The sequence below is a fragment of the Perna viridis genome, chromosome 7, assembly GCF_037379345.1.
Source record: "Perna viridis isolate PV_CMFRI_1.1 ecotype Kerala chromosome 7, ASM3737934v1, whole genome shotgun sequence".
In the NCBI taxonomy this organism is placed as follows: domain Eukaryota; kingdom Metazoa; phylum Mollusca; class Bivalvia; order Mytilida; family Mytilidae; genus Perna; species Perna viridis.
In genome coordinates this window covers 43,972,422-43,986,372 of record NC_142451.1, presented here as the reverse complement: position 1 = coordinate 43,986,372, position 13,951 = coordinate 43,972,422, and the positions used below count along the sequence as shown (strand labels likewise).

At 32.6% G+C, this 13,951-nt stretch overlaps 1 protein-coding gene across 5 annotated transcripts in view; it reads right to left on the bottom strand.

The window, feature by feature from the left end:
* Nucleotides 1-13,951, bottom strand: part of LOC148612844 (uncharacterized) — a 107,934-nt gene that overhangs the window by 24,223 nt on the left and 69,760 nt on the right. For all 5 annotated transcript variants that reach the window (XM_088594668.1, XM_088594667.1, XM_088594669.1 and 2 more), the window contains one exon: nucleotides 13,309-13,417. In XM_088594668.1, the coding sequence (XP_088450794.1) occupies nucleotides 13,309-13,417 (109 nt within the window). The remainder of the gene's footprint in view (nucleotides 1-13,308; nucleotides 13,418-13,951) is intronic.

Sequence of the window (13,951 nt, the reverse complement as noted above, 5' to 3'; positions counted from 1 at the left end):
ATATATATATGCAGTAATGCCAAGATTAAAAACAAAATCAGTTGTAATTAACTGGAGCAAAGAGACCATTTTTTTTCAAATTTGAGTCATTATTAAAGAGACCAATTTTTAAAATTTGAGTCCTTATTAATTGGGGCAAAGAGACCAATTTTTAAAATTTGAGTCCTTATTAATTGGGGCAAAGAGACCAATTTTTAAGACTTAAGTTATTATTAATAGGGGCAGATAACCCCCCTAAACAATGTTACAAAACAGTTATACAACTCTGTGAAATCGCTTCGACCATAGTTTTCCCAATTTTTTTGTTACCTGTAATAATTTTTGAGATAAATAGATAGTGTTATGTCATGAAATACTGCAAATTAAAAAATTGCCAATATTAATACATGAGGGGAGGTGTAAACATTTTCAAAGGGCTGTCAAATTTTGAGATATCACTTGACTGTGGTTTGCCAATTTTAGAAGATCAAAGGAGAAAAAAGAAAAAAGAAAAAAAAAAAACAACAGATCATAGAAAATTGGCAAAAATATGCCTCTACTTGCCAAATAAAATTTTAATTGACAGATTTTCTGGACATAGAGGCTTACATGAACTTAAGCAGTAAGCTTCGTTTTGAGTTTATAAGTACCATCAGTGGATTGCCCCTATTTTTTTACAGTTGGTATGGAGTCTGTTTTGATATCGAGTGACACCTCTGATGCTTAACTATGACAACGTAGTCCATAGAGCTTACGACCTCTCATGTCATGGAACAAAAGTGATGGCAACCGTTAAATTCGAAGTTCCATTAGAGGCATTCGTGTTTGTAATATTGTTAACCAAAAACAGGAGTTGAGTTTCATGATATATTGAATAATTGTAAATAGTTTACTTGTATTAGAAATACAAATCATTGAGGACAGTGATCACATAGTTCACCAAATACAGCAAAAATAAAGAATCTCCTGTGATGTCATAGATTTTTTTGTACTTGAGGCTCATTATAGGGTTTTAAATATCTCGGTAATAAACACAATATAAGGAGTTTCACAGTAGTATTATATACTGCATTGTCAATTTTGTTGTTTCAATATATTGTCTTACATAGTAAAAACAAATGTGTTGGCTATGTTTTTAAAAACAGCACTTGTTTCTTTTTTGTTTGGTTTTTTTCTTTTGAAAAGGTGGGGGGCAAGGAGGATGAGAGATGGTTAAAACTACCATTACAACAGAAAGGGGATTTATACATATACCGGTACTAGTGCCCTCTCTTCCAACTGAATGTTAATTCAGCTAATACTAAAATTACATCATAGACGTAACAGCTGGAGGATATCCTTATGGTCCTCATTAGAACAGACAAGATCTGACTTTCTAATCTGATACTGTAATGAGAGGAGGCAGCCAAATGTTTTTCTCTTCATCAATAATCAAAGTACTATTAGCACTGATGGAGACAGGAAATTATCACAGGTTATGACCTTTGGAGAATCATTTCATTTTAAATTATTATCCTGAAATAAAAGAATTTTTCCAAACTGTTTTCCAATTGTCAAAACTGCTTCAAAATTCTAAAAATTGCCAATAGTCTTGTATCTGAAAGGTTATGTATCAAATTAATAACACCTCAAAAATAAAATTCAAAGGGTTTTATACACAGATTTGCATATTTGATACCATTATACAGGGGTATGAGTATGATAAAGAATAAAACTTTTTGCAGAAATTCAAATCAAAGCTATCAAAAATTTTGAATGCATATTTTACAATGAAACCAAATTACCTCCACCTTAAATGGAGTTAATTGTAAAAGTTGGTTAATCTCATCTTAGAGTCCTTTGACAATTAGAGGATTCATTCATGTACATCTACATATGGTGCACAATCTTTCCATTATTTTTTATTTTAAAAAATCCATAAATCCATTGAGTGGTATAGGAAGTGTAGTGTTTATGAGGTCTCTAACACGTAAAACCATTTGGGTCCTCCAACAGTAGTTATCTTCCTTCAATTCAAACCTTCAAATTAAATTTCATCAAAATCCCTTAAGTGGTTTGGGAGGAGCTGTGCTTACAGGAAATGTGGAAAGAAAAATAGATGACATACAAACAGACAGACTTGGTATATCCTATATACCTCCCAAACTTTGTTCACATGGGGTATAATAATAATCCCTTTAAGAATTTTTGAGTAAACCCATGAAGTGTGGAAGGACAGACAAATTATAGGATGGATATTATATTGTCTGTCAAAAGAGCAGTATTCAAAAGTACAGTACATGTGCCCTATCTATGAAGTTAAATAGCACAAAACACTTAATCAGCTGAATATGTTTTAGCTTTACTAACATCCACTTTCATGAGCTAGATCTGTCAGAGTAATTCAAATGTTTTAAATCATGTCATCTTAAATGAAGCAGCAATTAGAAGGCTAATATGACAAAATCACCCAATTAGCTGTTTGACAGACACCAAACTTTAACTTCCTTAAGTTTATCGTCTTTATGAAAGGATAATCGGCAATTTGAAATTCCAGTGATTGAATCTAAAATAGAATAATAGGAAAATTCCCATCAATCCTTGATCTGTAGCTAGGATAATCGGGAGATGAGTTGAAAACCAATTCTAATAACCATGTATAAGTTCTCTAAATGAAGAATCAGGAATGCTGAAAGTGGTAATTTTCTGGTTAAGATTTGTCGTGGAAATAAATCTTTGTAATTATTTTGACCTTTTGAAGGAGAAAAATAATGAAGCCTTATATTAAGCCAATCTCTTTCAACTGCTACAGTTCAAAAACCATGAATTTTTTTGTGGCATTTTTAATTTATTATGAAAGTACTTTAATTCATGGATATCAATTTTCATCAATTAGGGAAGATTTTTGAATTCATGGTTTTGAAGTTTTAAACATATACATCAGTAGAAATCTTCTTTTCGCTGGGAACCAAATTTTGTGATTTGGCATACCCACAAAAACCACAAATATTGGTATGCCACGAAACAACAGTACTTTCACAGTAACCATTTTCTGGGTAAGAGATAAGATACCAAAATTAAACTGCATTATTCTTTGAACAATGATAGCAACAGATCTACACCATGATATGATAACAGAATAAAGAAAATAAAAAAACAAATTTGGAGAAATATGCTACCAGGAAAAGTTTTATATTTTTCTTTTGTATACAGATTTAAGGAGGTAAACCTAGGGTAAGGGACATAATTCTTGAAATCAGTGACAAGTTTGTATCATATTCAATTTAGCCTATCAAGCTTTCATTTGAAACAGAATGAAATGAATCCTTGTTACTTTAATGCTTACATGAGGTTGATATAATATGCTGAATACAAACGTTCCTATGATTTGCAAGAGTTATGTCCCTTATCCTAGGTCTACCTCCTTCAAGGAAAAAAAATATATAAATGTATCATAATTTAGATATAATAGCAGTCATCTCTTTCATTGATTTGCCTAATTGCATGAAAAAAATATAACCATTAATTTCAATCAAACAAATGAAAAGAGATTTTCAACTAATTGAACATTATGTTGAGAAATGAAGCAAACAAATTACAGCATAGTTTGTCTGCTATGATATCACTCGGGCTCTTTAAAAGATGATCAATATCAAGGCATGTTGAAGCTTCCAGATGAAACAGACAGGATTTGTTTTCATTAGCAGTCAGAGACCCTGCTGACACAATGGGGACTGAAAGTTACACTGATTGAAATTTACGACATGTAAATATGGGGGAAAACACAGTAAAAAAGAAAATAATATGATTCTTCAGGGAAATTTATATTTCATTGTAGAACATGACTTGTAACACCCACTAGCTAAAATATTTTCATTCAAAGACAAGGAGAAAAAGTGATTACTGAAGAGGATTTTAAATGGTAATAAACTAAGAATGGCTGCTTAATCTAATCATGTACTTAGTAGAAAAGTAGGTAAATTTATCTAAGTTGGTACTAAATTGTGATCATGAAAATACATTACAATGTTCATTAAATTATGTCAGTAATGTGTGGCTATGATATACACTACTGTCAACATAAATTTTAATTTCTCCACTCTTCACAGTGGAGATATTTTGAGTGAAGTCACATTGTCTCCAGTCAATAATTCAAAAAATGTCTGTAATTAACTTAATACCAAGAAATATTTAATTGTTTATCAGTTCAAAAACATTTCAGTAAAGGACAGAAAAAATTGGGAAAACTATTGAAATGGAGCAATTTTATCCTGGTTTTCACTTTTGTGGAGTCACAGTCAAGTCACAGTGGAGGACATCAGTAACTCCAATATGAGGAGTGGAGAAATTAAAATTTTGGTTGGAGGTAGAAAACATAATGATAAGCAATATTAAAGCAGCTGATATCCTAATCCTAACATTTTAAAGGTTGTCCAAAAATATAATACAAAATGCCTGATACAACCTGCTTATTTTTAGTCTTTTTTTGGTCCCAAAAAAGCCCCCAACTCAATCAAAATGATGCCTTTTTGGCCCATTGGCCCATTGGCCTAGTACCTGTAATTTCATTGACCTGAGTCACTGTAGTACAGGACAGACACTAAATTCAAAGCCGCATATGGATGTTGTGCAAGAATATGAGTTACATTAATTACTCAGATTGAAATGTATTAGAGACTTTAAAATCTAAATTGGAATACTTCACAAAAAGATGGATAAAATTAGATATATAATCAAAAGAATTACTTAAGTAGAAAACTAAGTGGCAGTTTCAAGGATTATTTTGGTGGTACGGGTGACATTTAGGCACTACCTGGGGGAGGGGGAGGTAAGGAGATTAGCAGAAAATTTAATCACACTTCTTCCCCAAATGGTGTGTATGAGGTGTTTTCTGATCCATTTCAGTGGCCCTTATATCCAAACAAATTATATGGCCCAAACTACAGCCAAAAATGTAGGTGAAAAATATATGGAACCCTAAAAATTGATCCAAATTTTAGTAGAATGAAATTGTGTGGTACGGTTTCTTAGAGAATCATACACTTTACACTAAAGTTCTAAAGTAAAACTGAATTGAACGCTCATCCTTGGCCCCTAATTCATTAGTGGTTTGGACCATAACCTCCAAATTCAATTAAACATTTCTTTTCTTGTGGCATAGAACCTTGCTGTAAAATTTTATCAAGATTCATTAAACAATTCAAGTGAGTTAGTGAACACCAAGGATCTGTGAACCACAAAAAAACAACATAATTGACAATAACAGGAGGACCAATATACCATTGAAAAAATAGGTCAAAGACAGAAATAGCACAATTTCTTTAAACAGAAAGTAGATATCCAACAGGCCTGAAATTTTATCCCACTATATGGGACCTGTCCCTGATGCTGGATACCAAATATCAAGAGGTTATGATAAGTAGTTGCTGAATGAAGTGTAATGAAAATAATATCCCACCTGCTGCCCCCTGACCATACTATAACCTGATTTTCAAATGTGAAATTTGGTCAAAAACCTAAAAATGTAATTTAATACTAGCTGAAAACGAGAGCGAGTGAAAAATATATGTTTAGATGATTAATAATCTATTCCTCTCTACATGTACCTCAACTTTATGAGGAACTGTACATGATGCTCTGGAAAGTTAGATTTTCCAAGCATTGAAATTTCAGTATAATTTGCTATTCTTGGAAGTAGCATGCTGTTGATTGATGATAGCAGTGAACAACTTTAACATCTTGTTGGTGCAGATTTGTTGAAGTTATTGGGAAGTAGATTTGCAAATTAATGCCCTTAATTAATTGAACATGAAATCTCAAATACTGCCAAGGGCATTAACCCCAGCCTGGTGATGTCAACTAAGTTTATTAAATAAATACAATTATTTTGTAGCATAGCATGAAAAATTAAATGATGTTTGAGAACTTTGATGGCATTTAAAGTAATTAGTCGCATGGAGTGTTGTGCTATGGCTACCTTTTCTAGTATGAAATGAAAAACTCGTTAAATTCAGTTGTCAAGAATATCTAAAAACGGGAACTTTGCACTCCTTGAAGTTCTGCAATGCATTTGTTTTTCCTTCCTTCACCAGATGGTTTTCAACTTCTCATGTGGAAGGAGTAATCAAGGGAACCAAAATTCTAGCAGAAATCAAAAGAATGTAATCCAGGGACAAAGACCAGACATAGAAAACAGACAAGTATAACAAAGAACATAAAATAACTAAAATACAAATACATGTATGTAATACATACAAAGCAACAAAAGTAAATGAGCAACTCAAAAAATGAAGCCCTGTGCAGGTCCGGGTGTCAAAAGAATAGGCCTGCAGCAGTGCTAAGCTTGTCGTAAAAGGCAACTAAGTAGTGCTCAGAACCATAGCCGGGGGCTAGGGTGCTTTGCCCACAGAGCAACTGGGTTGTGTGTCCCAGGTGGCGGAATGGAGTACCCCTGGTGTGTTACATGCTGGGGTTTTCAGGCTATAATACAGAAAACTTGACTGCAAACCATAGTGGTGCACCGTGTTGGGAAAGATGCCACGTTCCTCGCACGTCATAAAGAACCCTACTGTGGTATTCTCCCGGAGTAGGAACCATAGGGCTCTGCCACAAAGGGCTAAATTGCCCGACCCTACCCATCTCTCCCTATTTCCAGTGGCAATCAAAATTTGTTGACCCCATTGTCCTTGTGTCTCATCCCATTTTTCATTTCATCATTATTTCATGTTCATTTTATCATCCACTTCATGTTCATTGCCTGAATATAGCTGAAATATTGCTGCTCAGGGGTTAAACCCCAACAAACAAACAAACAAACGAAAAATGAACTGCCACATTTTCCTTATTTGAGGAAGCAACTGCACTGTATTATGCATGTCACCTTTCCTGACAAACCCAGTAACTTATGAACACCCCTTTTGCTTCTTGTTAGTTTTTTTTTTAAATTCACTTCTTTCACCTATCCTTATAGGGTTACTGATATAAGATCCATAACTTTCTTTGAATGTATAGGGAACAATATTAGTTAAAATGTTTAGCAAGGATGAAAGGATGAAACAACTGATTATCATAAAAGTTGAATAAAAGATGATAATGAAAGAACAGTGATCTCTATCCCAAATCTTGTCAGAAAAATTCATGAAAGTAATATTTGGTGTAAATTGAATTCAAATCTGTTGGGATATGTAAAAGTGAAAGTCCTTTCAAAACAAAAAAAATAAGTTACACACTTTGTGTTAGATATACCCTACTGGTACAGGAAGTTGATAATGGACAGCATCTAAAATAGCTTACAATATATGCCCTATCTATACAAAGCCAAACACCATATTTGAAATCAATCCATCTTTTGGGAGCCGAGATTTTTTTGTGACAAAAAATTTTCTCTATCTTTCCATATAATGACAATGGACAAAGTTCCACAAAACAGAAAGTTGATATCAGACAGGCGTCAAAATCACTTACAAAGTATGCTTGATCTTTATACAGCCACCACCAAATTAGAAAATTTGTCCATCTATAGGGAGCTGAGATAATTGCAACAAAATTTACACAGACGGAGGAATAAAATGACAGGCGGACAAGTGGATTCTGGCACACCAAAGTTAAACAAAATCTCAATTTCCAAGAGATATTTCTTACAGCTTTAAGCTCTACAATGTTGATTTTCAAACTTGTTCAAGAGATTTAAAGCAGTAACCTTTTGGTATATATTGTATCTTTATCTGTATGGAAATGTATTACAAAACTCACAAAACAAAATTTTGAGAAAAAAAAATTATTTCAAAGGGAGATAACTCTCACAATTTGACCAGTCATCACTGACTTTAAAACTTGTTTAACAGATTCATGACATTAATCTATTATATAAATACAATCCAATCATGACATCAGGGCACTTGAAATGTTTGACAGACTGATACACACATATATAAATCAAGCCTTTCTTAGTTACTGTGTGTCATTTCAGAGCAGGTACAAAAGGGGGCATTTTCCACCATTAATTGCAAATTAAGTTCAGGCAAGGCAACCAGTCATTACTTGTTTTGAGAAAAAGCCATTACTTCTATTTCAAAGTAATTACAGTGAGTAATATGGTTCACTCCAGGGAATAGAAGTGGTCTTCCCTAGATTGAATGACAAGCAATCTATTGCCTGAAGTTAACCATATAAATGGCTGTAATAATATTTTTGCATTGTACCTATGATCTCCATTTATATAGACAAGTGTACTACCACAAGACCACCAATAATGGAAAAGCAGATGGATGGATGGTGGCATCTCATCTAAGTCACAATGTTTTCTTGCAAACTAAATAACTCAGTAAAAACTGCTAATTAGATTAAGTAAAGACAGGAATTTACATTGGAGACTGGGTGTTGTTCACAGAATACATAGAGCTCAATTTCTTCCATATCATTTTAATAGTATTTCTTTAAGTGCAGCCAAAACATTTCAATCTATTTTATCTGTCCAGATGTGCAGGTGTGTCTGAGTACAAGGGAAGTTCAACAAGTCTGCAAACACCAAGGAAAACAAACAGATTTAGAAAATAAGTCAAGCTTACATTTACAAAGTTGAAAGCAAAGAATTAGCTGTTGGAAAAATGTGTGAAAACGAGAAATTACTTATAGAGTTAAGGGAATTGTTGTTATAATTGGATGTTTTGTTATTCATTACTTGAAGCAGAATTTCACAGTCCATTACACTGTTAGAACAGCGAATTAAACATTCCCATTACATGATACTAAAACACTTGATTGGAAAGTTGTTTTAAATTGAAACATTGCATGCCTTTTCTGATATCAGTTTGGATGAACAAATTTAAGTTGTTAAATGTTTAAATGCATCAGTACATGCAAGCATTAACACAGCTCTAGATACACCATATTCTAAAAAAGCTTGAACTCCCTTAGCAATGAATAATAAAATACTGATTACAATTTTCAGTAAATCGTCAGAAATAAGTGCGTTGTTTTTCATGGATAGAAAATTTTGTGTTTTTATTGTAAAAACAAATGATTTGCAAAGAGAAATGTACTTTTGCAATGATTTTTTAAACCCTTGTTGTGAGTCTGAATTTCTGCCCCATTCCAAAAGAGAAATATGCTCCTAATTTCCCTAAGTTCACCAGAGACAATCCTCATTGCAACTTGAATCATCGTCTTAAGAATTGGATATGATTAAAATGAAGATTTGTAAGATGTACAAAATTTTCTCTCCACTTTACTGTATCATATTTATCACCCAGAGGTCACCTCATGGACTTCGGTACAATGGGAACATCCAGAGGTCACTTCATATACTTCAGTACAATGGGAACTATAACGGTCCTTTTTCAGGTTGCAATTTTAAACTCTTTTTCCAAATTAAATTGGCCCTGGGCCCTTTTCTAACACAACTAAAAACCACTGATTTGTGGTCCTGGAATGAAAAATATACTGCATTAGAAGATATAAAAGTTTGGGGGTGGGGTTAATAAGGGTAATGAAAAGCATAATTTTGTTTTCTAATCCTGATTTCTACCGTGACTGTAGGAAAATTTATATCATCAAGAAAAAAGAAAAAAAAAACATTTTGCAACTGTATATAAAACACTTGCTGGTATATAGAACATGCAACACGCCAATTCTTAACAGAATTCTTAAAATTCATATAAGCAAGTTTTAGCAGGCTTAGTATGTGATACAGATTGAAGACTTGAAGAAACTAGAACTAAGAACAAGTCATTTAAATATACTAGTACCCCTTTTTTTGCATTAGAACTCAAACTTACATTGATGTAAGGAGGAATAACCTGAAATTTAATGGGACAATAATTTGATGTTTTAAATTTTGCCTGCTAATATCTATTGGGAATACTTGCATAGGAAAAATAAAATCACAACAAAAAAAACCACTTATATTGATTTGTTCAAGGGCAATTAAATTTTGTGGGCTTTATGGATCAGCAAATAAAACATTCTAATTCCCACTGAAATGTAAAATTTTCATAAGAATATATATTTCATGAAATCCTCAAATTAAAAATTCCATGATCTACACAGTACCATCATAATAAAATGGAATCATATTTCAGGGATTAATCTTTAAAATCACAAAAAAAAAGAAAATCAATTGCTGTAAAAAAAATTGTCATTAGTATCAGTTACACTTTAATACAAACAATGAAAGTTTATCCACAAATAATGACCATTATCTTAATCATCTTCAACAAGGAAGGAAAATTAACAAGAGGCTCCCAGGAGCCTGAATCGCTCACCTTGTTGAATTTTGCCTTTCAAGGGCAATAAATTAAACAAGATGTCCAACAAATTTGACTCAAGAAGTCTTTAGTAGGACTTATCACAAGATCTTTTCAACAATTGAAGGTTTCTTTTATTTTATCAGAGTTTTCAAGATATTCACTGAAAACTATTTAAAAAAAGTCATTTTTCCCCTTTCAAGGGCAATAACTCTTACAAGGAGTCTGAAGACTTTCATAGTCCTAATGATATGGATCATTTCAGCTACGGAAAGAATTTGGATAAACCTAACGGTTTTGGAGATATATGTGAAAAACTACTGGCTGACCCCTATGTTCTATTTTTATTCACAGTGGCCATGTTTTTCGAGGAATAAAAAATCCCCACATCAGTTCTTTGCAGGATATCCCAAGGAACATTCATAACAAGTTTGGTTCTAATTAGTCAAGTAGTTTCAGAAGAGAAGAGTTTTGTATAATTGTTAATGACGACGACGACAGACGCCAAGTGATGGCAATAGCTCACGTGGCCTTTAGCCAGATGAGCTAAAAATCAGATCTGGAAAAAGATAAAAAAATTTGTTGTTTATTATACTCAAGGAAACTTCACTAATTAAATAGTAATCAAGGGAACCAAGATTCCAGCGGAAATCAAAAGAATGTAATCCACGGACAAAGACCAGACATAGAAAATAGACATACACAACAAAGAACTTGGAATAACCAAAATAATACAAAGTAACAAAACTAAATGAGCAACTCAGACTTCACCAAAAACTGGGAGCATTGACCAGGTGCACCGGTAGGGTTTAAAAACTAATCCATAAAACAAGCAGACACATTTTATAGCAAAGTTATTGTTTGTTCAGGTTGAGGAATCTTTAAGTTTGTTCAATAATCATAACAGGATTACTACGCACAGTCATACAAGCCATAATTTCGGGGGCGGTCACTAGTGGAGTAAGTGAAACCCCCATCCCCACCCATTTACAGAAACAAGTGTCGGTTATACAAGCACTTCTGGTTTTATTCTAACTTCAAAAACATCTAAACCACAAAAGTAGTATTGTTATAAGATTTCCTGAATCAAAATGGAAGTGTCGCATAATTCTGTCAAAACAGTGAATAACCATCCTACAAAATTTCAATAAAATTGAACAGCGAGAATCGGAGCAGACACGCCTACCGATACAATGTATTCATCACTTTTGAATGCACGTAGACATTCTCTAAGTCCAGCTTCCATCATGCTGCAGTGTGATCATGAAAATAATAAAATAGAAACAGATTTGAAAAGAAAAAAATCAAGGTAATTAATGGAAGGCTGAGGACTAGGCTCTATATTAGCTAAGAAAAAACTCAACATCATCTTGTGATTTCAAGATAATTCATTTTATTAGAAAGAGGACATAAACATACGAAGTTTCAAAACCACCATCACAACAAAAAAGCAAACTTAAATTTTAATCAGAAAAACTATGAACATAGCCCATTAGATGATACCCTGACTACCTTCTCCAGAAAACATATAGGAAACCCCAAATAAGTAATTCAGATGGAAATACATCAAAATTCAGATTAACAAGCTGAAGGCAAAACAATGAATGAACAGTAGAGGATTTCACTGAAGGAATTTCTGAAATTGATAAAATACCACACCAAATCTTTGCTACCTTGGGGCAAAAAGAACCAAAGAAATATCAACAGAATAAATTCCTTGTCAGTTAATATAATTCACATTCTGCAGACATTTCAAATTCACTAAATAAACCTATTTACAGATCTATCAAACCAATTAAAAATTGAGGTTTTCTTCCGTGCTGCAAGCTACAGTGAGCCTGAGAAGGCCAAGAAACTCCTTGTATGTATTTCCTTGATAAGAATGAATTCTATTTTGAACACCACATCTTAAGCTCTTAGCCTGACAATTCAATACATCAGTGTCAACATGGAGCTCAAATCACTGTTAGTCAGGAAATAAACTCATTTAAAGGATTTTCAACAAATCTATTGATTTGATGTAACAACTTGGACATCGGTAAATACTTATGTATCCACAGGGATAGAAATGGAATATAAAACGGTTCTCTACAGAAGAGGAAAATCTAATTTTTAGGTTGAAGTTCATATCAGTCGATTCATTTTTACAAGCATATAGAATAGCATTAACATAATTTTTCATGTCAAAGGCAATTATAAAAGCTATTTTTTTTTAATACCCCCCCTCCCCCAGTAATTCAAAGAGCAAACATGCAAACCTAACTTAACCATCTAAGATATTTGCCTCTAATGTTCAATGCAGGGCTACAACTCCAATTTTCTGGTACCTGTCACAAGTGAAAGTTAACCCAGAGAAAGATGCAATAATAAGTTTTGTTTCTTGGCATTCACTATCACGCCAAACTTTCCTGTGGAAAGTAGAAATGGCTTGAGCAGTAAAACTGTATCAACAAAAGCTGAACTGAACTATTGTGAACCAAATTATTTTGCAATTTATTTCTGCTAATTTTGTGAGCAAGAAAAATATTTGTGAAACTAAATTTCCATGAATATGACCCTTCAAAATTGAAACATGAAAAACATATAAGTCACAAACAAAAAATGAGAAGTTGAATTGATATCAAGAAAAGGAAAAATAACTGCCTGCAAAATACAGTATAGATTTTGTTAGGTCCTGTTAAGTTATTTTAATAAGTACAAATGAAATAAGATGAACCTAGTTCAAAACATGATCAACCTACTTCAATGTTTATAGATCTAAGTACAAGCCTTTCATAAATCAAGCAAATTTCAAATATTCTATCAATGCATGTTTTAAACCTAATAATCTAATGTATATTTACACAGTCTCTCGCTGTACTAGAAATCAACAATACTTAATCTCTATAACTTTGCAAATTCATGAAATTTTTGATACATTGTTTTTGAAGTGTGTCTTTTGTGGACTTATCCACACCTGAAGTATTAATTATCAATAAATTTGGTTCTCATCATACCAAAAAAAAGCAAATATTTATATTTCTTACTTTAAATGCATTGGTACCAATTATAGAATTACTCAGAATAGTTGTTTTATGACAATTAAAAGTAACCTTGACCTTCATACCTTTTTGAATGCTTTGAAAACATGACATTTGAAGACATTAGAAGGTCCATCTCTGGCTATATAACTCCATATCTTCAGGTCCTGGGAATCATGAGAAACATAAAATATCCTGAAAAAAAGACAATCATGTGATTACAGATATCCGTTAAGTGAAAAACAGCTTAAATTCTTGTATGGTAAATGCAATGCACACAGTATAAATAATTCAATATTTCTATTTTTTTGGTTCAACATAATTTCAGGATTTTCAGAATTTTTTCCTGTTAGTTGCTGGCAAAATTATTAACTGTGGAAGTTCATGTATAATTTTTTGCGGGGTATCAATTAGATGTGGTTTTTATGGGTTTTGGCGAACTATAAAATTGGTTCCCAACAAAAGTATAAATTTAACCAATTCATTTGTATAATGGAGTTTTCAAATAAAAAATCTATTCACTGGTGTTTTTACCAGGTACTTTTCACTGTATTGCGACATCACATTATGTAACATTTTGTTTTCAAAGATCTTGAACTGCATACACTTCATTCCATAAAATTGAAGTTAGTTTATGTTGAACCTAATACAAATTCTTGACTATACTTGTGATTTTTTCCTCTATGAAAAAAAAAACATTTTGTGTGAATTTAATCCATATACCCTGTC